Source organism: Sitophilus oryzae, unplaced genomic scaffold (assembly GCF_002938485.1).
Source record: "Sitophilus oryzae breed Bouriz unplaced genomic scaffold, Soryzae_2.0 scaffold_1494_pilon_pilon, whole genome shotgun sequence".
Classification (NCBI taxonomy): Eukaryota; Metazoa; Arthropoda; class Insecta; order Coleoptera; family Curculionidae; genus Sitophilus; species Sitophilus oryzae.
In genome coordinates, this window is record NW_022146163.1 from 5,575,173 (window position 1) to 5,599,863 (window position 24,691).

Sequence of the window (24,691 nt, forward strand, 5' to 3'; positions counted from 1 at the left end):
GGATAGGAGTATAATGGATAGGATAGGAGTATAATGGATAGGAGTATTTTGACGGAAAACTAAACACTACGAACCAATAGGCACCTACCCCAGGATCCTTATTAACTCAGAAATATATGCTATCAAAAGATGCGTACAATTTATCTTATATAGGAACTATCGGAAACAAGAAATAGCCAACTTATCAGTCAATCAGTCTTAAGAGCGATCAACTGATCGATGAGAACAATCAAAGTAAATAAAGTCCCCCTCGCTGGGTGCCAGCCCACTAAGGGATAGAAGCTAATGAAAAGCTAGTACACTACACTCCACTAACTGGAACAAAATCGTTCTGCTTCCTAAGTGTAAACCAACTCAAATCAGAACTCAAGAACCTGGAAGACTCCGTCCGTAATCTGGAAAGGAGTCTAAGACAGTTGAAGAAATTTCTCAGGACTTACGACCGAGATAAATCAAAGATTTTTATTGGTTTAAGTTGGTAAAACCTTCGGGTTGTCACGGGGACACTTAACAGGACACTGTCTCCTCAATAAACACCTCAGTAGATTAAAGCTAAGAAACAATGGCAAATGCAGGTTCTGTTGGGAAAATGGAGAAACACCAGAACAATGTGAACATCAGTGAGTGCTCTGAGAAGACAAACATCCGAGTTATATTGGAGATGAAAAACTAACATCTACAAAACCGTCTGTTACTGACTTTTGTAAAAGCTCTGAGACTGTATGATGAGTTATAACTCAAGAAAGGGGGACACCAAGATCTATAAGATCGCGGTGATTGACTTCCACCCTCCTATACAGTCTACAATCTGCAACATAATTTTAATTAATAAGGAACAATATATTTTATATTGTTCGTAGTATGAAGTTGGTATGTGTGGATTCAAAACTGCTTTTTTATTATTTTTCTGTTGCGCCGCAATATACATACAATTTCAAGCTATATGCTGACCACAAAGGTAGGTATAGAGATTATTGAAGGGATGTTTTTCGGCATGTTTTTAATGGTTTATATGTACGTTTCTGAACGATATTTAACGTGCACTTATGTTTTCGTACGGTAATTGCCCCAGGTAAAGAACCCTAATAATTTAAAAGGGTTTTGATATGCATAGGGGGATGATATTCATAAAAAAACTTTTAAAAAGATTCGATTCAAGATAAATATGTTAACGAGCCCACTTTAGGTTGAACCAGAGGAGAGTAGGTATGTTTTCCCTCGATGAGATTCTCAGTCAGATAATGTCAAAATAATGTTTTTTATTTTCGTGACGTCATTACTAACTTAACCTTTTTATGTGTCGCTCGCCTTTTTATGTCGTATTTTCTTTCGATTTTATTTTTATAGTACTTTTCAGTGATAGTCTGTTTGGGTTATTTGGATCCCAGTCAAATCTAATTAGAGAAAAAAACTTATTTTGTCTGTCTTTTAAGATAAAAAAATGTTAATACAGGGTCTGGTATTAGTGCGTCGGGCATCTGTAGCTCCTAGAATAAAAAGACTTGGGAATTTTGTTTAAGTGCAAACCTAAAGTATGTACAAGGATGTATTTCAGGAAGATATTTTAACTTCTATAGGGTGGCTCAAAAAAGTGTGAGTGGATCGCGAATATATATATTTTTTTAAATGGAACACCCTGTATACTATTGCATTTTTGGCATCTTTTCAGATCACTTTACGTAGTCCTAAAATATGAGTAAATATATTTCGATAGTTTCAGAGATAATAAAGAAATAAAATATATATATATTTTTTAGCCTTACTTAAAAAATTGTTAAAAATACAAGAACTCTCCTGAAATGAAAACTATATTAGTTATTTACTTTAGATGGTATGTACTTAACTTTACTATAAATATGGTAATCTTAAATCATACAGAATATTCAAAATTTTACACCAAACTTTCTAAAATAAAAAAAAAATCGTTGTATTTTTCAGTGGTTGTTCCATTGAAAAAAACTTGTATGTTGTATATTATTTTTTCAATAGATATATAATATATTCAAGCGATTTTATATTTCGCATGGCATTTTCCATAGTAAATTTTTATCAAAGCCACCCATTGATTTCTCTCTGTATTTTACCGTTGAGAGAGCCATATGAAATATTACTGCGTGTATTCAGTGAAACCATTAAAAGTTTGAAATACTTTAAATACAAAAATGTTCATTTTTAATTCTCCATCTAATAAAAAATAATATACAGGGTGTTCCGTTTAAAAAGCAAAGAAAAATTATTTTTAACTTAGAAAGTTTGGCGTAGAATTTTGAACATCCTGTATGGGATTTAAGATTACAATATTTATAGCAATGTTAAGTACATACCATCTAAAGTAAATACCTAATATAATTTTTGATTTCGTGCCAGTTCTTGTATTTGTAATCATTTTTTGTAATCAGGCTGAAAAATATATTTTTTATTTATTTTAATATCTCTGAAAGTATTGAAATATATTTTCTCATATTTTTAGGATTATGTAAAGTGATTTGAAAGGAAGTCAAAATGCAATAATATACAGGGTGTTCTATTTAAAAAAATCATCCCCATTCACTATCAAGTTAAAATATTTTCCTGAAATACATCCCTTGTACATACTTTAAGTTTACACTTCAACAAAATTCCCAAGTGAGTTTATTCTAGGAGCTACAGATGCCCGGCGCGCTACATTGCCGGACCCTGTATATTCTTTTTAAATTAACAAATAAACTGGCCATTGCAGAATGATTTTATTAAAAAAAGTCAGCATTGACAGAAGTCGCTTAGACTTACTTAACTTTGATGGATATTATAAAAGTTTTTACTGAGTAACTTTTGAGATAAAGCCGACTGAAACCAATGTCCAATTCATCATTCTAGTTTCTAACAGTATAAATATGCTTATTGCTTTCACATCACGCTTCCGCTCGGATTTTTTGCACTTGGTGCGGCGAAAACTTTTAAAATTTAGTCATTGTTTTCATTTCTCTTTTATGTGCAAATAGATCTGTCGAATATAAAAGGGGATAAAAACATTTCCGAGGCTAGAGTAAATATTCTATCGCAGCGCAAAAAAGATCGCTTGGGACAAGTGAAAATATTCAAGGAGACAAGTTTGGGATGGGAATGAAATATAGAAATCAGAGAAAAAAAAGGTCCGAGGATACATCAATTCAATTATTTTCTTGAATCACATGAGTTATAATAGATATTTATATATCATATATATTTCTTTTTGTGCGTCTTTGGTCTAAAAGCAGAACAGTTATTGCCTCTGTATTGATACTATTTCTCTCAATTTCTATATAAATACAACAGTTGTAGATTAGAAGATGCATGGAAAGAAGGAAATTAATCACCGCGACTGTATAGATTTATTGTGTCTGACTTTCTTGAGTTCTAACTCATCAGGTGAAAGGGACATAAGCGATTTACAAATAGGGTTCAGGCAAGAGTTAGGTAAAAGGGAAGCGATAGTTGCAACACACGTGCTTGTCCAACTGTTACGATCAGAGAAAGGATGTGTGCCTGTGTTTCATAGACTATGAAAAGGCATTCGATCGCGTGCAAAACCACAAATTAATGCAGCTACTCAAAAGGTTCATATAGACCAAAAAGACATACAATGCATCGAAAACTTGTACTGGAACCAAACAGCACAAATAAGATTGGCCAATACCATGTCCAATCCCATACAAGTTAGAAGGGGGGTGCGACAGGGTTGCGTGCTGTCTCCACTCCTATTCAATTTGTACTCAGATGCTATTTTCCAGGAGGCTCTAGAGGACGTGGAAATGGGAGTCAAAGTTAACAGAGTGTGGACTAATAACATCCGCTACGCCGACGATACGGTCTTGATTGCAGATAATATACACGATTTACAATAACTGGTCAACAAGATAGGAGAAGAGAGTAAAGCAATGGGTTTAAACACAAACATCAAGAAAACTCAATTTATAATAATATCCAGAAATCCAGATGTGTTTATAAACTTCATTATAACATTTAATACAAGGCCCATAGAGAGGGTAGATAAATTTAAGTTCTTGGGCATCTGGCTCTCCGAAGATTGGACATCAGACAAGGAAATTAAATGTCGCGTCGGACAAGCTCGGCAGGCATTCTTGAGGTTCCGAAAAGTACTTGTCTGTTCTGATTTTGACCATAACCTCAGATTAAGATTAGTAAAGTGTTAGTGTAGTCGGTGCTACTTTATGGTATGGAAGGTTGGACATTGAAAGCAGCTGCCATTAATAAACTAGCGGCTTTCGAGATGTGGCTATATCGCAGAATTCTGAAGATACCTTGGACGGCTAGGTTAAGAAATGAGGAAGTTCTGAGACGTGTCAACAAACAGCGCGAATTGTTTGAATTGATTGAGAAGAAAAAACCGCATACCTGGGGCACATAATGCGAAACCCCAAATATCAATTCTTGCATCTGTTAATCTAAGGCAAGATCGAAGGCCGGAAGGGGTATCGGAAGGAAGAAAATGTCTTGGCTGGGGAATGTTAGACAGTGGACAGGCCTACACGATGTACAGTCGTTAATAAACACCGCCAGGAATAATAGAGAAGCGATGGAAAATGTTATCGCAAACATCCATTAATGGATTCGCACTAGAAGAAGAAGAAGAACTCATCATAGTGTCTCAGGATAAAATCCAGTATCTAAGACGGTTTTATAGAAGTTAGTTCTTCATCTCCGATATCAGTCGTACAATATCTTCGATATCAGTTTACTGCACGAATGGTTGACGCCTTGGCGCACTCAGTGATGAGGTGTTCTGGTGTGTTACAGAATTTGAATTTTGAAACTTTGAGGTGATAGTCGCCTGTTAAAAACTTTGTGACAGTGATAAACCGAAAGACAAACCAAAGATTGTTCTAACCAATGAAAGAAAATCCTTGATTTTTCTCGGTCGTAAGTTCTGAGAAATTTTCTCGAGTATCTTGGACCTTTGGAGGATTCCCATTCCAGCTTACGGATTGGGCCTTTGGTTCTTTAGTTCTACATTAAGTTGGTTTTCGCTTGGGAATCAGAACGGTTCTGGTGCAGTTAGTGGAGTGTTTGCTCCTTTTCTTAATATATTCAGACTCTTTAGACATTCTTCGAATTGATGGTTATTGAGTTGATCGCTCTTAAGGCTGCTTTATTATTGGATAAGATGGCTATTTCTTGTTTCCGATAGTTCCTATCTAAGAAAGTTTGTACGCACCTTTGGATAGCGTAGATTTTTGCCTGAAGAATGCTGGGGTAAATTACACTTGTTCCTGATTTGTTTTTGGAACCATCGGTATACGTCGTTATGGTATGGTGTTTTAACTGCTGAGCAAACTTTTCTCTCTTCTTATTCTTTTTGTTGCTCAATACGGTAGGTGTTCTCAAAGTTGTTCATTCTTGGTATGTGATCATCCATTGGAAGTTGGAGGAGTAAAATTTTGAATGTGAATTGATACTTGTTTTCTTAATCTCTATATAAATGTAACAGTTCCAGATTATCCAATTTGTCGTAAAACTAAATTTGCAAACTAAATTATTTCGATTTGTTTTCTGTAGCAAAACAAGCCAAGAAAAAGAAACAAGCTTACCGGATCTGCACTTTATGGCGTTTAGCGATTAAATAAACTGTGTAACCAGATTTTACATGCCGTTTATATTCAAGAACGTAGGCAAACCTTAAACGAACCCTGCACCTTTCTTTACAAAATAAAAATATCAATTTGTCTCTTTCAGTTAGGAGTAATCCGTGCTACTTTAGGATATTATGTTTTTCTCGCGATATTCTTGCAGATGTACGTAATAGAGTATGTTGTGTGCGGAACAAATACTTAATATAAATTGGAGTTGTAGTTTGGTTGAGGAAAGGATTTACGAGCTCTGTGTTTAAGCGGTGGAGTAGGAAAAGTGATTTTGTTATTATTTTCGGTAGAATCTGGAGCTGTAAAAATTAAAATATATTAGTAAAGTCTGTTTACCAAGACAAGGGATGATATCGACAAACGACATCCATAGAGATGTGCAGATTATGCATTTTACACCCCCTCTTTTATGCGAACAAATTTTGTTATATTATGCGGCTTTTATGCGCCCAAAAATGGCTCATTATGCGGCTAAAGTTACTTATCATGCTCCTGGAAAAGTAATTTTATGTTTTTACGTAAAAAAGTGTATAAAGGTCGGTATTTTCGTTAAAGGTGTTGATAAAGATGTTGAAAATGGTTGAAAAAAATTAATTGTTGAAAATGGAATTAAAAAAAAACATTGACATTGTTATACTCGGTGTGCCAAAAAGTTCGCATCATAAAGGAATTGCTTTTAACAGTCTATTACGCTGTACTGTTCGGGTTGCTCTCAGGGGTCGGGTAAAGGAGGTGTGCGCCGGAGGAAATATATATTCTATTTCAGAAATGTTCCTAAAGTTTAGCCCGATCTTCTTGTGTTAAGCCACATCCAAAATTCCAAACACACGTGCTTGGATTAAGGCTTGATTAAGGTTTATAGAGTCACAGAATTTGCCATAAAATGGCGAGCAATTTGTTACAAAACCATATAAGTTAGCAAAAAGCAAATGACACGATGCAGCTGATAATCGCATAATTTGCTTTAAGTTGATCATTCCGTATGCGACGATAATATTCCAATAATAATTGCTGACTGTAAAGTGAATTGCAATTTAATTGCGGCAAGGAAAATTGCTGGAACTTTTCTTGCGAGCAAGTAAAATTGCGAACCGTAAAGCGGCCGTATGTGCATTGAGTGTATGCACAAAAGCCTAGCATACTTGTTAGCTTGGCTACACACGTATCCAAGCGAATAACAGCCATTATATGCGAGTAGAATACAATAATTTATCCAGGACTATCAAAAAAATTTAGATAATATTAATATAAGTTTTTATTTTGTGCGTACAATCGCATTCCAAGCCGGTTTGGATCGAGCTTGTTTGGAGTTTGTATCAAGATATCTGTGGAAGGGGTGAATAATAAATAATATTATTATTTCATAAACTCATGTATAATAATCACATATAGACGAGTCGTGGATAAAGAGAAATTATGATATTGTCTGGGGTAGGCAACGCGTTTTTGCCTACATTATATGCATGCCACTGAAACGGAAGTCATTTTTCTGAAGTCTCAGTGCTGAGTTTGACTTATATTTTAGAAAACATCGTTAAAAATTAATAATCAATACGGCCAGACACTTTCCGTCGGCACTGGATATGCTGAGGAAATTCGGTATAAGCCCACGGCCACACAAATAGCGATTTTTGCTTTTTTGCGTGTGAAGCGCTTTTGCGATTTTACCGTTTGAAGCTTTTATTTCGATTTGTATCCATTAAAAACACGCAAAAGAAGCGGCAGGTCTCCAGTTTCTATCAAGCTGTCGATTAGTAACGAAAAAGCTTTTGGAATTCCCGGCCCGTTCAACAATCAATACTTTGAGAAAGAGATAGGTGAGATCGGCGCGGTTAGGATTGCAAAGACGAAGATGAAAAATATGCTCGGATCGATCGTTAAACGGGCTGGATATTCGACGAGAAACGCAATCTACTGCTAGTGCCAGTGGTGTGTGTAAAAATAATTATTATTTGCCATTTATTTTAGGAATTTTAGTTTATTTGTGTATAAGTTTATATGTTATAGTTTTTTGGTTACTTGTGTGTAATAATTATAATACAGTAATTAAAAATTCAACGTCGCGACACGGGCTAGCGAAACAGGTGAATCAAATTATTACGTGTAAAAAAAGGATTTGTTACACGTAAAAACCTATATATACGCGTAAAAAAACTATTTTTACGGGTATAAAACTATTTGTTACCCGTAAAAACTATTTTTTACGTGTTAAAAATTTATTTGTATATTAAAAACTATTTTTTGCCTTTAAAAAGCTATTTAAAACTATTTGTTATCCGTAAAAACTATTTGTTACATGTAAAAAAAAATATTTGTTACGCGTAAAAAAACACTTTTTACGCACAAAAAATTATTTTTTAAGCGTAAAAAAATATAATTCTTTTAATTTATTACTTTTTCAACATTTCAAACAAGTCCTTCAAATCCGTAAATTTAATAGAATCTTCCTAAACAGTAAATGTTCTCTACAAAAAACATTTTTAGATAATATCCTAAAATGAAAAAAATGCATACCATTTAATTTATTTTTATTGTATTATTAAATATTACGCCCGCCTATGACGGGGTCTCATCTTCGAAATCGCTAAAGACGCTACAGAAAACAAACTGATTCGCTTTCATTTGCGTCTTTGACACGCCGAACGCTACACACTTTTGGTCGGGCCACTTCTATATAAACCTGTAATTTTGTTTTAGTCGCAAAAGACGCTTCGCGCAAAAAACGTAAAAATCGCTTTCTGTGTGGCCGTTGGCTAAACTTTTGTTATTAACTCAATAAAAAAGAAATCCTATTTGTTGCGATTTTTCTGGCACACTCTGTAGTATCTTTGAAGATAGAGTGGCTGCAACTAAAGAAGGAGCCAGGAGCGTCATTAATATAATGACGCTCCTGGCTCTGAGGATGAAATAATATTCGAAATATTATTTTACAGCGTTAGAATAAAAATATCCAAGCTCGCGATGACGCTTCTGCCTCTTCTTTAATTGCGACCACTCTACACGTTTATCTGATTTTTTTCTCAGAAACTTGCAAAACCAACTTACCAATTTTTGCAAACGATTTAACAAAAATTTCGCAATTATCACTGGCAGATACCGAATTTACAGCAACAATTTTTTTCTTCACGGGCGGTTCTCCGTCATTCTCGTGATTGGCGCTATAATTTACAGCGACCTCATCGATAATCTTTGTTAGATTATCAATAATCTGAAATCATTAATCAATAAAATATATAACTGGATCAATTGACCTAGTAAATACTTTTACCCTTCCTTGTTCTCTTTTTTCTTCAGTTTTTGACCGAGTTCGAATTTCATTATTTGTCTTCGGTTTGCTGGTCAATTGATCGGATTTTTCCAAAATGTTCAAAGCCGAAAGATACTTCTTCTTGGCCTCCATGTACAGAACGTTGCCAACTTCCGATTCAGATTCCGGCTCGCTTTTTATTTCGAATGGGGCTTCGTGCAGTGAACTTCTGGTCGAACCGCTTGGAGAGGTGTGCGTCGAAGAATGCTTCAGACTTTTCTGCGATTCGAGACTTTTCTGCAATAACGGAGATTCGTTTTTATTTTGATTCTCCTTATCTGACCCTTTGGCGAGAATGATTTCGGTCGAAACGATTTTTATTATTTTATCCATCGTTTCGGGTTTGTCTCCTTCCACTAATTTACGCTTTTTTACGTTTGGTGTTGAGGTTTTTCTCTCATCGACTTCCATGCGAATAGTTTTTTCTGATGAAGAAGCAGGTTTTTCAGGAGAATTAGAACTGTCGCTTAGAGATGAGTGTATTATGTTTATTATTTTTTCCTATAACAAATAAATAAGTTACTTTTGTATTTAAGAAAAAAAAAAGATAGTTAAAAAAACTAACAAAAACTAATTATTGACTATTTTTTATTTCACACTTTTACAGCCCTATAGCAAAATATTCAAAATTTGTTTTCAAAGTCTGCCAAATAACAAGATATATAACAGTGACAGAGTTGTCTGTTATTTTAATTCACAGGTAAATTATGATTTCTGTCAATTTTAGGATGTTTGTTGAAATCATTCAACTTGGACAGACTTTACACTGTTAATTTTTATGTTCTTTTTTTATTTTGTGTTTTATCAAACATCTTTCTTACCTTATCAATATTTATTTCAACATCTTTTAGGGGATCCTCTACTGGTTGAGCTTCTTCTACATCTTCATCGTCAATTGTAAATACAATATCATTCTCATCAGATTGTTCAGAGGCTTTCTTACTACTTTCCTTCCTTATTACTTCCTTTTCTTGCACCAATTCTAAAATATTTATAATGAGTATAATTCTGTGGTATTAAGGCAGAACCCGATATGTTAACATTATTTGTCTATTGAAATATCGGATTCTGAATTAGTACCACAGAATTAACCTAATTAATAGTAACTCTTAAAACCTAAAATTATACCATATCGGCAGGCAACAGTCTTGGATCGGTATTTACGAATACAAGATATGATATTGCGCAGGTTGGTCATTACGTCACAGGTGATAAACGGCACCATTGGTCGGCAAGCTCCGCGCGCCAATTTCAAATTGTCAAACAGATGACATAATAAATGTGAAAATAATTTTTCAAATGTCAAGCTGCATGATTTGACATAACTTTTGGGGTTATGTCCTAATTCTTCCCTATTTTAGGTCTTTTTTTATTAGTGGCAATTGAACAATATGGATATTTTTTGTCTGGCGCATGACGTCACAGGTGGTATGCGCAAACTTAACGAAATTTGAGCCGCTATCGATCATACCTTGTTTTCTTTGTACCATGGTATTTACGTGTCTAGGAGTGGCGATCTTGTAAGTCGGAGAAAGAAAAATACAAAGTGTTTATTACATAACGCATACATTATGTAATACGACGCTATATTTCATGCACTTTAGAAAACCCTGCTTTTCTTTCTTTGCTCAGTACATCGTATTGCACTGGGCGTGTGGACTGTACTTTTCGTACACACGAAAATCGGCACTCAAAGCCAGACATTGCCGACTCTGTATATGTATGTTAAAAAATTGGCGCCGGGAGGCACGTATAGCCACCCATACTAAAATATGTTAATAAAAAGTTGGCAGGCAGTTCTTCTAGTTTCAAAGTAAAGGAATTTTTCCAATTTTTTTTATCTCAAAAACTGCGACTTTGACTGATTTTGATGTGATTACACATTTTGTTGCAAATATTATTCCTAATCTTAAATTGAAAACTGTGTTTCGCTAGCTACTGTAATTTTGGAGTTACGACTTTTTAAAAATTTTAACCCCCTCCCATACTCCCTTGCCAATCCCCACCCCCACCAAAAACTAATGGCTAGATTCTCGGGTGCCACAGCATTTTTGTGCCAAATTTGGGTAAAATCGGTTTAGTGGTTTTTGAGTGATCGTGTTACAGACAGACGGACAGACAGACACCATGAAAATATTTTGTATTTAGGTCATTTATGGCCCAAATAACTCATTTTGAGTGAATTTATTTTTTTTGCCGATCTTAATAGCCTACCATACTTGTTGATATGGTCGGCTAAAAAGTACGAAAAAACAGTGCATAATCAATATAACAAATTTTCGATATAAATCGAAAATATTCTACCATATAATCGATAGCAAATAAACTTTTAGTAACGTCATCAAGCTGTGCCGGTCAAGCTTAATCACGTCACTAAAATTTATTTTGTATAATCTATACATGATTCTTAATATAAAGATCTGGTCATCTTAAATCGTTATTCAGGATTTCAACGTGTAGATAACGTGTAGATTAATGTAAATTTAAACTTGTTAAAAATAGATAAAAGTGGAGCTGATACATTCTTCAGTGTGATATTGCCGAATTTTCCATTAAAAAACACATAAACATTTCAACACAGTCGGTTTCAACCGACGCGACAGTCAAAGAATCAACTTCAGTACATCTTATTCTACTAAGCCAATAGAAATTGACATACTGAACAAAGAAAAAAGGGCAAGTATTTTCCCAAGCATATGAAATATAGCTTCGGAGTATGTAATTGGTTATGTAATAAACACTCTGCACTTTTTTCTATCTGACTTACAAGATTGCCATAACAATTCACTCCTAGACATGTACACGCCGACCTAAGGGCACAAACATAGTGAGGCATCTCGATGCGATGCTCGCCAAGATGCTGGCCGCGCTGCTCGCCAGGATGCTAGCCGCGATGCATCCTACGCGCACTGTTTTAAAACGGCGAGTAAGTACGCGTAGGATGCATCGCGACTATCGTACAAACATAGTGCGGGGCATTTCATTTCGATGCGATGCGCGCCATTCACCTCGCCATCCGGCGATGCTGAATCAAACATGTACAAATTTAACAAAAAAACATACTGGAGCCTCGCACCTCGCCATGCACCTAGATGTTCAGAGCGATGCTTCCTAGGAAACAAGATTTTTGTTTTTTGCGAGAAGCGGACGCGGATGCCTGAAACTTTACATTTGATTGGTCGGTTTAGGATCACAATTCGTTGAGCATATGTCGAACTAGAGTCGGGTGGAATAAAATGTTCACAATACTAATATTTAATTTATCACCAACAATGTAATAACCTTGATTCTACAGGGTTCAGCAATAGTGCGTCGGGCATCTGCAGTTCTAATAATAAAAAAACTTTGTATTTTGTAGTCCAAACATAAAGTATGTATTAGGATGAGGAAAATATTTGAACTGCTAAAGGGTGACTCAAACAAGTGTGAGTGGATCGCGAATATTTTTTAAATGGAACACCTATATACGGGGTGGCGCAACTCATTCGCCTCGGTTGATTATACGAAAACGGAAATATGTAGAAACAAAATATTTTATGGGCATATGTGGGAAGACCATGTGCATAATTTAAAATTATTTTGAAATGTACAGGGTATGTCAGAACTAAGATTTACACCAAAATTATATTTTTTCTTATGGAACACCCGGTATTTTATTTCATATTTGGATCCTTGGACACAAAATAAGGCATGTATTATAAGGGTTATTATATATTAATATGTTTACAAGCTTTGGTTTTTAAGATATTTAAAGATATTTAAATATGCATGCTACAATGGAATAGATTATCAACACCCTGCACATTACTTTTTAGAATTAATTCTTGTGCTGAGTTTAAAGATAGAGAAATAAACTTTACTGAAAAATTGTATTGCTGACTTAAATTTATACAGGGGTACCAAAAATTGATGATTTATTTTAAATATCTATTTCACATAAAAACCTTGTTATTTCAAATACGACAACCTGTATTTTTTTAAATAAATCGAAAGAGATACAAATGCTCTTTCAAACTATTATTAGGGTATCCTATACCTATCTAGCTCAGATTTTGAATAAAGAGCAATTTTTCAATAAAATGGCAACAAAGAGGGCTGATGTCGTCATGGCAAGTTTCTAGTGACAGTAGCTATTTTCAAAATCGAAAATTAGTTTATGGACTCTTTGTTTATTTATTTATAGCAAGTACTTTAATCACTAGTTGATTAAAAAAAGTATACCATTAATATTGCAAATTATATTTTATCCTCTCATAGTATATGTCTACTAAAATACTTATATATTATAACAAAACCAGGATTTCAATATTATTCTATGCGATCAACATGACGGCGACGTGAAATAGATGGGACAATTTCTGATTTTTGCCATTGACTCGCTGCGGTAGGAATTTGTTGAAATCAACTGAAATGCACTAAGCCTATACTAATTAATAACTACTATTACATAAACTGGTGCTTAATAAAACGGCGATGGTAAATGTTTCAGTATGCCTCCGCGCACCTATTCGCCGTTTTAAAACCGTGCGCGTAGGATGCATCGCGGCTAGCATCTTGGCGAGCATCGCATCGAGATGCCTCACTATGTTTGTGCCCTAAGACTGTATCTAACCGATATTGTATTAACCATTAATTTATCATTTTGCTACAGTTACCTTATATAAGATTGTTACATTATAATGGTACGCCCCATTAATTCGTTTTTTGCTTTTTATCTCTTTTTTTCACATTTTTTCACATATAGGAACCGACAACTCTGCATGTTTTTGTGCCTCTGTCTATCAATTGATTATAACTTAAGTAAGGTATATTTTTATACAGACACCTAGGCATTCTGATGTCGCTTATGAGTATGAGCATATACCGGTATACACAACAGAAGACGTCACTAAAGAACGAGATTCTAGCGTACCTAATACGACGCCACAGGTAATTACTCTGACTTTGAAACATTTTGATTAATAAAAAATATTAAAAAATATGGGGAACAAAATTGTATGAAAAATACCAGATTCTTAAACATTAGCATTAAATTAGGGCTAGTTGGGGTAATGGTAAACGATTTTAACAAGGTATAACGTTGAAACTTTGACGTTTGCACTGAAAATTCTAAAAGTGTATATTTTAAGACACTTTATTTAATAGGTGCTTTGATCGACGGCTAGAAATTTAAATAGGTTCCAAAAAAAAAACTTGTTTACATTTACCCCATAGAAAAATCAATTTATCAATCAAATATTGTCCTATTTTGGGGTAAATGTAAACATATTTTTTAAATGGGGTAATAATATATAAGACAAATTATTTATCACTGTTTCATCAAAAGTGTACAAAAAATACTAAGATGTTTCAAAAACATCTATCTTTCCAGAAAACGAATATATTATCCTCCTTCCTACAAACCTAACCAATGTATTTTTATCGTTTCTCTTTTTTTGGTCTTTTTCATATCTGCCTTGGAGCTTATCAGTGTCAAAACGTGTTTACTATTACCCCAAAATCAAGTTTACAATTGCCCCTCAATCCTATTTTACTGGGGCACTTCTAAACACATCTATACTTCATTTCCCGTAAAAGTTAAACTCAAATTGTAACATGCATTTTACTAATACAACACTAAATGGAAACCAGTGAGTCAATACACATCAAAGATGTGGGCGCCACTGTAGCCAGTCGACTTCTTCTCTTCCGCCAAATTCAAAAGTTACTGGACCTGTTTACAATTGCCCCAACTAGCCCTACTTCTAAATATACTAAATACAGCTATTAATTTAATCCTTACCTGGGGAATTGCTTTTCTTTTTAGGATCAGACGAGGATTCACTGAGACTTTTATCAGATAAAACAACTGAATCATTTGATGTAGCACTCTCTTTAGATAAATTCTGAGAATCAACAGCTTTGTGCGAAGATAAAACATCATTAGACTTCAATTTTGATATCACACTAAGCGGTGTATTTTCATCTGCACTGTTCTCATCCGAACTTTGATCATTATCCTCGTCCTGATCATTTATTTCCATATTACTGACATCTGATTTATCAAGTTCATGCGAATCAGCCGATGACGTTTTAGTTTCGGTACTTGAAGTTGAAACTAAAGCTGTTTCCTTTTCTTTGGTCACTTCAGTTACTTCTCCAGTATCTGATTCATTGACTTCGTCTTCATGAATGTATTCTATGTGCGATTCATTGGTTGAACTGACTGGATCAAAGGTATCTGATGATAGTTCTGAATCTACCGATGGTTCAGCTGGCTGCACTATTTCTTTTAACTTCTCGATCAGTTTTGTAGTGTGTGCTGATTTATCACTATTTAAATCTCGTTTGACGTTTTGTAAACTTTCTGAATTAGCGTTACTGGTACTAGGACTATCCTTGGAAGTATTGTCTTTATCTGATAGACGCCCTATAAGCTTATCAGACATTTTAAGTTTGCTAGCTGGAGAAATCGTAAATTCAACATTATCGACATCAACTTGCACAGGTTTTTTCTTTATTTCTACTCCGAAATCGCTAGAACATTCGCTGCTATTTGATGAAATGTTTTCTGAATATCCGACACTTCCTTTTTCATTGCCGAGACTAATTTCCATATTCTCTGAGATATCAACATGATTAATCTTATCTGAAAGTCTGGCAGAATCACTCTTGGCATCGCTATCTCTACGCAATGATTTCTTAGACTGAGCATCATCATCTACTTTTTTACTCGGTTTTGTAGTAGTGTCATTTGACTCAGTTAATATCGAAGAGCTATTTAGATCCTCATTCTTTCTATCTGCTAAAATGTTAGTAATTTAAAAAAAAACCTTTAAAACTATTAGAAATAATAATTACCTGGAAAGCTTTTTAATGCACCCTTTGTGAGTACAATTTCATTTAAACCATTTTTATCTGGTTCAATATTGCTTGGTACCTGGGTATCATCATCATCATCACCTTCAAGTTTTTCATCTTCTTCAGAGGATTTCATGAATTTTTTTCTCAATTCCGTATTAATTTCTGGAATTTCATCATCATCAGTACCTGAAAATAAGCCATTAACAAATAACATTTATTTTAAAAAGTTTTCGATACCCTTACCATATCCTGCAATTATTTCATCATCATTATGTATTATCTTTTCTTTATTTTCTTTTGGTTCTTCTTTACTTTCATTTTTTGATGAGTCCTTCTCTTGTTTTGCACTATCAATCTTAGTTTTATCTGCAAATTGTTTTTTAGGGGTTTTAACATTTTTAGTATTTGGTTTGTATTGGGGCAAAAACACTTGTAACTGTTTCGCTTCATTGTTAGGATCCACTGGAGTTTTGAATGGGGGATATCTAAATTCTCCAAATTCTTTCTTCAAATTTATAACGTGGACATTTAATTCCTAAAAAAAATATTAACTGCACTATACCGAGTGTTTCTCAAAAGTGGTTCACCCTAAACTTTTTTATTTTTTACAGAGAAAAAAAAAACAGATTTGGTGTGTTAGTATATGACGTAAATTAGAATTGGTTGACATATTCAGTTGATTCCAGTCACTTCCTGTTTCACTGGAAATGACTGCAACTTTTGATTTTTAAATGACACCCCCTGAATTTTTTTGCCTCATTTGATAGAAAATGACATATTATAAGTGAACTTTTGACATTTTTAATTAAAAAACATTTTAAATTTCATTTTAGGGTGCCATGATCATAAATTTAATGACAATTTGACTCGAAATACCAAGCTTGAAAAAGATTTGAAAAAACTGAGATATGATTAATATACGATTTGGGTATGTTTTAACCTTTGAATAAGTAGACTAAGGAAGAGGAGCTTAATGCTATCGATGTATTCATGCATGGTGGGCGGAAAAAGCACTCTAGGGTGGAGATCCTTGACAGTTCTGTTTGACGATTCATTTCACACATTTGAATTTGATTTGAAATTTTGTGGATTTGTCAGTCTTTACGGAGCTTATTTTATGTTATTTATTATTTATTCTACTACTGATAGTTGTATAAAGGTAGTATATCTAGATAATTATATATTTTTATAACAATTTTAATAACTACCAACATTTATTCACAACGTAAAATAAAACAACAAATTATTGAGTCTACCCCACGTCTACCCTACACATCATAGTTTTACATTTTTTAAATAAAATTAGAACGACACAGATAAACCGGAATTTAAGTCGGCCATATTTGAGGCCCATCGCGGTGTACCTAAGATTTTTGATATGCTCCTTCCTTAGTCTTCTTATTCAAAGGTTTTAATCGCCCAGGACAAGACATGTAAAACAGACAATAAGATCTATTTGGCCATGGCTCCTTGATTAGAAATTAGTATTTTTGACACACAGGCAAATTAGTATTTTTAGAGCACTCTCAATCGAAACTTAAAATACGATTTTTTTAAAGCAAAATTATCAAAAGTTGACATGTGATATGTCCTTCTATTCAGAGTGTTATTTTCTAACAAAGTAAAAAAAAATACTGTTACGTTATTTAAAAATCAAAAGTTGTTGGTTGGACCGAAAACTATGGAATACGTTAAGCAATCCTAATTTATGTCATATACTAACATATAAAATCTAGTTTTTTTATCTGAAAAAATAAAAAAGTTATACGGGTGAGCCACTTTTGAGACGCAACCGGTATACATTCGATATTCTCTGTATATCTTTATATAGCGCAATGAAAGTATCTTTATCTATGTTAAAAGATTGGATAGAAGATCTCAAATAAATAAAAACCTCTGTATTCACGAGATCTTTAGTATAAATAATAATATTTTTTTTTTGTTTTCACTCTTGGCTTTAGGTCGTTGGGGTTGCAAAGATGTTTCTAGATTTTGTTCATTATTTTTTTATTTTGTGACGACGTTTCGACAGTATATGTCTTTTTCAAGCCTCTTGAACGGAGATTCTTACAGAGTTAAAATTTGTTAAACTGGACAACACAATAACACATATTAACTATTGTTTTTAATTGTTTTTGGACATTACACTTTACTATAGATCACGTACGTATTTCCTTGCAGATCGCTCTGTATAAAACACATTTATCGTTTCAATACCCGATGTCTTTGAATGAGACTTTGAATAGACATCAGGTATTGAAACGATAAATGTGTTTTATACAGAGCGATCTGCAAGGAAATACGTACGTGCTCTATAGTAAAGTGTAATGTCCAAAAACAATAGTTAATATGTGTTATTGTGTTGTCCAGTTTAACAAATTTTAACTCTGTAAGAATCTACGTTCAAGAGGCTTGAAAAGGACATATACTGTCGAAACGTCGTCACAAAATAAAAAAATAATGAACAAAATCTAGAAACATCTTTGCAACCCCAACGACCTAAAGCCAAGAGTGAAAACAAAAAAATATATAGTATACAGGTCAAAGAAACGAAACCAAAAATAATAATAATATTTACCTCCACACATTCTTCAATATCAGCCCTCTTGACGCGAAAACTGTTAGGGTCTTTGGGGGAATACAAAAAGCATTCCTTTTCAGGTACCCAAGCTCTATCATGAGCCCCAAAAAATCGTACATCGACCATTCCATCCTTACAACTCATAGCCTTTCCTGGCCAAAACGGAAATCCTGTACGCAAAACATTAAAACAATTAGTAAGTTCAACAAAGCAACAACAATACTGCTAGAGCAAATTACCTCTTAATTTTGCCCAAACTAATAAATGAGGCTTGGGACACACTTCTACAAACCAGGTGTTCTTTTTTGTGTTTGCATTTAGATAGCAAGTCGGACAATTTTCAATTTCAGCCATTTCCTGTTTGCAAATTTTAATGATACCCTTAGCAACAGTGGTTAGCTTGGAGTGATCTAAAAGTAATATCACTTACTAGGTACCACTATACAGGGTCCGGCAATAGTGTGTCGGGCATCTGTAGCTACTATAATAAACAACTTAGGAATTTTGTATAAGTGCAAACCTAAAGTATGTATTAGGATATATTTCAGAAAAAAATTCCTTGGCACACCCTGTCGATTTTGTCAAAAACCGAAATATTTCAGATCGCAACTAAAATATTCTTACTGACAGCTCATTTTACGTAGAATTGACTGTCGCAAACCGTTTTTCGATATCTGTAACAGATCTTGAGTTATTTGAGAAAATCTCCAAAAGAAATTTTTTTTTCAGTTTTCCGAAATATTTAACTACGAATATCTCTAGAACACGTCTCTGGACAGATATTATTAAAATGTTTTGATAATGTCAGAAATATTAATAAATAAAAAAAAATATATTTTTCCAGCCTTTCTTAAAAAAATTATTAATACAAGAAATGTCCGGAAATGAAAACTGTACTAGTTATTTACTATAGTTGGTCTGCAAACCAATACAAATACTTACTTAAACCCACCCAGGGCGTTCAAAATTCTATGCCTAACTTTCTAAAATATAAAATATTTTTTTTTCGATTTTTAAATAGAACACCTTGTATATTATTTCTTTATCAGTTAGAAAATTAAAAAATAAACATTTTTTGTATTTAAAGTATTATAAAATTTTTAGCGGTTTTCCAAATATTTGCGTTTTTATTACATATGGCGCTTTAAAAGGTAAAATACCCGACAAAAATCATTAGGTGGCATTGCTAAAAATTACTGTTGAAAACCCCATATCTAATATATTAAATATCCACAAAATCGATAAAAATTTAAAATATTTTCATTTTTTAACTCTCCAATGGGATAATATACAGGGTGTTAAATTAAAAAAAAACTATTACAAATTAACTATTATAAGCTAACTATATAGAAAGTTTGGCTTGGTTTGGTTTGGAAAGTTTGGCACAGAATTTCGGACACCTTATATGGTATAAGATTACGATATTTATAGGAAAGTAAGTACAGATCAACTATAGTAAATACCTAGTATAGTTTTTATTTCAGAAAATTTCTTGGATTTTTAATATTTTTTTTAGAAAAGGCTGAAAAACTATATTTTTTATTTAATTATCAATATCTTTGGAACTATTAAAACATTTAATATTTTAGGAATACGTAAAATGATCAGAAAGAAAGCCAAAAATGTAATAATATACAGATTGTTCTATTTAAAACAAATCATCCCGATCCACTCACACTTTTTTGAGCCACCCTGTAAAAGTTAAAATATTTTCGGGTCAACTTTCGTTTAGCTGAAATCAGTTATTAGAAAAAAAAATTGTCTTTAAAAAGCTACTGTGAACCACAGAAAACACAAATTTTCCTGCGGAAATGTGTAATTTCCAAATTTCGCACTTTAGAATAACAGAAATCTGCTATAAAAAAATAAATTTTGCGTTTTATTTTTAATATTTTTCTGAACATATAAACACAAAAATTTTCCTGCGGAAATAAGCTGTTTTCATTTTCTAATGAAATTGGGCAACTATTAGAATAGCTGAAATCAGTTATATAAAAAAATAATTATAATTTTGCCTTTTAGAAGCATTCACGAATTGAGGAAAATATAAAAATTTGGCGGAAATAGACTGTATCCATTTTCTGAGGAAATGTAATAGACTTTAGAATAGCTGAAATCAGTTATATAAAAAATAAATATATTTTTGCCTTTTAGAAGCGTTTACAAACTCAGGAAAATAAAAAATTTCCTGCGGAAATGCTTGATTTTCATTTTCCATTTTTGTAAGCATAAATACATAACAAATTATCTTTTTATCACTTTTGGACCAAAAAAAATCATTCAAAAGTGTCTAAAATGCTAACTAATCTAATAATAAATCTAATAATATTTTTTACAAAATCACAGTTAATTATTAAAATATAAAAACCACAGCTTAACACCCTCCACAAAGAAAAACTAACCAAAGCAACCCAAATGCTAACCAATCTAATATTTTTGCAAAATCACAGTTAATTATTAAAATATAAAAGAAAACTGCATGATCCAATCATTTTTTGTTTTGAATTATCACAGCTTAACACCCTCCACAAAGAAAAGCTAACCAAAGCAACCCAAATGCTAACCAATCTAATATTTTTGCAAAACTACAGTTAATTATTAAAATATAAATAAAAACTGCATGATCCAATGGTTTTTTGTTTTGAATCAGCCCTATTTAAGTAAAGCTTTAATAACAAACAAGAATAGGTGCAACATTTAGAGGTACTTATAGTTTATAAGAACCTATATTATCTATTCTACAAGAATTGTTATTCCTCCGAAAGATGTTTTACCCCACCCTCCCCTATTCGCTCACGGGTAAGCTTCTAAACTGAAAAATGTATGAAAAACAAAGTACACAAAATGACATTGATACATTTCCGCAGGAATTTTTTTGTATTTCTTTGCTCGTAAAGGCTCGTATAAAACAAATATAAGTTCATTTTCCATGTAACGATTTCGGCTATTCTAAAGTCAATGCATTTTTTATGTAAAATAAAAATAAAAAAATTCCGCAGACACTTTTTTGTGTTTTTATGTTTAGAAAAATGTCTAAAACACACCCCCAAGACTAGTTTTGATGTAACAGATTTCGGCTATACTAAAGTCCGAAAAATGAAAATGACGCATTTCTGCAGGAAAATTTTTGTATATTTGTACTCCTAACACCTTCTAGAATGCATATATAAAGTCATTTTTTATATAACAGATTTCAGCTAAACGAAAGGTTGAGCCATATTTTCCTGAAATACATATTAATACATTCTTTAGGTCTGCGCTTAAACAAAATTCCTAAGTTTTTTATTATAAGAGCTACAGACGCCCGACGCACTATTACCGGACACTGCATATCAACCTATACTATTGATTAGGTTTTAAAACAGATTAATAAAATTACAGTGTTTATTAGATTTCGAGATTTCAAAAATAAAATCATAATGGAAAGTTCACTTCCACTTTTACACGAATAATTTAAAAAATAGAACATACATTTTTTCCCCTGAAAGCTGTTGTCCTCTGATTTTAATGACATTTCCATATCTAAGCAGCACATAAAATACAGAAAATATATCTCAAAATAAGTAAACACTCTGTGCTCAATTGCTCAAACTTTAACTAAGCTTTCCTTAACATTTAATGATTCTTAAAACATAATTATCTGTTAAACTAACAAAGATGTTTAAAATCATTATTTATAATTATTATACTTTGTTTTAAGTTTGATGCCTAGCCTAATCTTTGCATTAAGGATAGTATTAACAAAAAAAACCGTCAAGATGGCTTGGAAATGACAATCAATTACAATTTTACATATAAAAGACAGCAATTTTCATTTTCAAGCTAACTCTGACATTGTTTTTTTACTGTAAGGTATAATATCGCTTGTATGCAAAAAAAAGTTAATTGAAAATAACTATTAAACTAACATGTTGATAACAAATTGGTTATAGGTGTAGTTTTAAAATGCACAATACTTTTGTGTTACAACTCACAACATATTATGAGACACAATGTGAAATTGAAGGAATATTCAAACGACACAGTTCACTAAAGTTAAGAGAAACTTAGTCAAAATCTGGTGCAATAGAGTATAAAAAAAATATAATCTAATAAAATTAAGTGTATATTAGATTATAAATTTCCTTAAGTTAAAAATAATTTTCTGTGTTGCCATGATTTTTCATATTTAAAATCATGGGACATACAAATTTATATTAATCTAAACAATATTCAGGTTTACTCAAGTAGAACTCTGAGAAAATGTGGCGTTAAACATGCGTTATAAAAATTTACAGCCTGATAACATATGAGTATTACAAAATAGGACTAATCTGACGATCTTATAAATACATTATTGAATTAAGATAATATACTTACATGAATTAAAAATGATGCTGTTATGTAGAATCCACTTGGCATCTGCCTCGAAAGCCTGGGTACTACCATATAAATTTTCCTTAATATTCTTTCTAATCAGAGTTAAATCCATGGGTTGTATTATATATTTTCTATATTCTGGAAAATCTGCTTCATTTACTGCATTTATAAATGGCTCCGACTGTAAGAACTAATGTAATAACTAGTCGTTTTATTTATTTGCAAGTAACTTACCCCTTGACATTGAGTCATACGATTAACAGCAAATTTTAGTAGACTACAAAGGTGTTCTAAAGTCATGCCTTTTAGAGCAGGCGATCTACAAATTATAAGAATAATTTCACATAAAGTGTAAGTACTTTTACTTAATATTTACCGTGTATGTGTACTTTCTGCTTTCAATATTGAGACACATTCCGGACAAGGCCAGTGATCCTGGTTATTTATAGTTTGTTTTAAACATTTTTGATGATAGCTTCGTGGACAGGTTTCACAAGCTATATTGACATTATCCTTATGACATCTCCAACAGAACATATCCTTGTTAGGCTAAAAGTATCAAATAAACATATTTATTAATAGGAAATGTAAATAAAAAACCTCACCTTAAACATGGTGACATCACTTATCAATAATTTTCTATTCTTCTTAGCAGATTCTTCAGCAGCGCCATCTCCTGAAGCATCTGACAAACTACCTTTCTTTCTTTTGGCTGCTTTAAAAGATGGACTTCCCAAGAAATTATCACTCTTGTTCTCCAATTGCGGATCTTCTGTATGTTGAATCTCCATTTCTAATTCACTTTCGGCTGTTACGGGGTACTGAATTTTTGCACCTTTATTAGGGCTTCCTCGATTTTCAGTCTTTCTTCTTACTCCCAAAGACTTTCTCTTTCTTGATAAGTTAGTATCCAAATTGGCTTCTTTAGAGAGGGCCAGCAATAGTTTTAACTCTCTTGATTGTGCCGAAGCATCATCATGGTCTGACTTTGAAGAAGCTTCATTGCTCTCATTTGTCACTTTATTTATTTTTTCTTTAGGTTCTTGATTCTCGTTCGCGTTTGAAATAGAAGGCTGCGTATTATCGTCAACTGAATCAGTTTTAGATGAGACAGAAATATGACATTTTGTGTCAGACACTTGGTTTGAGTTATCATTTGCATTTTCACTTGACACTAAAATAGCAGATGCAGTACTTACAGGTTCAGCTATATCCTCTTTATTTCGTTCAATTAGAATAGGCCCTTTTGATGTGCCGCCATTCTGGTTATCGTCTTGCGACGACATTCTCAATGTCCTACAGTTCTTTGACCTAGGTTAAATAATTTACATTATCTCTGTCGCTGTACTTACTTATTTAATATGAAATAATAAATTTTAAACTATAGTACCTGGTATATGCACTAAACTTAAGGAAAACGTATATAATTTATCACCATCACAAGAAACGAATCAGCACAATTGCAGGCATATGAGAACTCTAGCGGCAAAAAATCGTATTCAAAGACCTAACCTCTGTCTGCCTAAAAGCAATAAGTGGGCGGAGCTAAAATTCTAGGAAAATATTTTTTTTAATATCCACCAATAGGTGCCATACAGTACTATTGAACAGATAATGAAAAATTGATTAGCTCAAAAACTTAGTCTAGCAATAGAATACAATATTATTAATTCGTACAATATTTGTTAATTTAAATGAGGAAATTAAATATGAATTATTTTTAATACTCCTGCTAGATGTCGCCACAATAGAAAATCAAAAGCAGTATTGCCATTTCGTAATCCTATTGGACGCTCCTGGATTGGCCCTCGATATCGTGCGATGAGTGTAATTTTGTTTATTTTTCTATTAGAGGGTATGCAACTAGTAAAGTATAAGAGCTCGTTTACTGTTTAAAGCGTGGACTAGACGCAACGACATCGTACGATTTGCTAGCGTCGATTTTTATTCTTAATTTAAGGCGTCGACAAAGTGCTGGAGGCA

The 24,691-nt window shown here is 33.0% G+C and overlaps 1 protein-coding gene across 1 annotated transcript in view; it reads right to left on the reverse strand.

Moving 5' to 3' along the window:
• LOC115877583 (protein kinase C-binding protein 1-like) overlaps positions 1-24,490 on the reverse strand; it is a 58,561-nt gene extending 34,071 nt beyond the window's left edge. Inside the window, exons 1-15 of the mRNA XM_030893830.1 lie at positions 24,099-24,490; positions 23,314-24,019; positions 23,085-23,257; positions 22,943-23,027; positions 22,709-22,889; positions 21,821-21,871; positions 18,589-18,759; positions 18,347-18,519; positions 16,012-16,303; positions 15,766-15,954; positions 14,708-15,709; positions 9,747-9,907; positions 8,887-9,426; positions 8,664-8,826; positions 5,834-5,917 (exon numbers count right to left, since the gene is read on the reverse strand). Coding sequence (XP_030749690.1) covers positions 5,834-5,917; positions 8,664-8,826; positions 8,887-9,426; positions 9,747-9,907; positions 14,708-15,709; positions 15,766-15,954; positions 16,012-16,303; positions 18,347-18,519; positions 18,589-18,759; positions 21,821-21,871; positions 22,709-22,889; positions 22,943-23,027; positions 23,085-23,257; positions 23,314-23,994 — 3,946 coding nt within the window. The 5' untranslated portion in view covers positions 23,995-24,019; positions 24,099-24,490. The remainder of the gene's footprint in view (positions 1-5,833; positions 5,918-8,663; positions 8,827-8,886; positions 9,427-9,746; positions 9,908-14,707; positions 15,710-15,765; positions 15,955-16,011; positions 16,304-18,346; positions 18,520-18,588; positions 18,760-21,820; positions 21,872-22,708; positions 22,890-22,942; positions 23,028-23,084; positions 23,258-23,313; positions 24,020-24,098) is intronic.
• Positions 24,491-24,691: the final 201 nt, after the last annotated feature.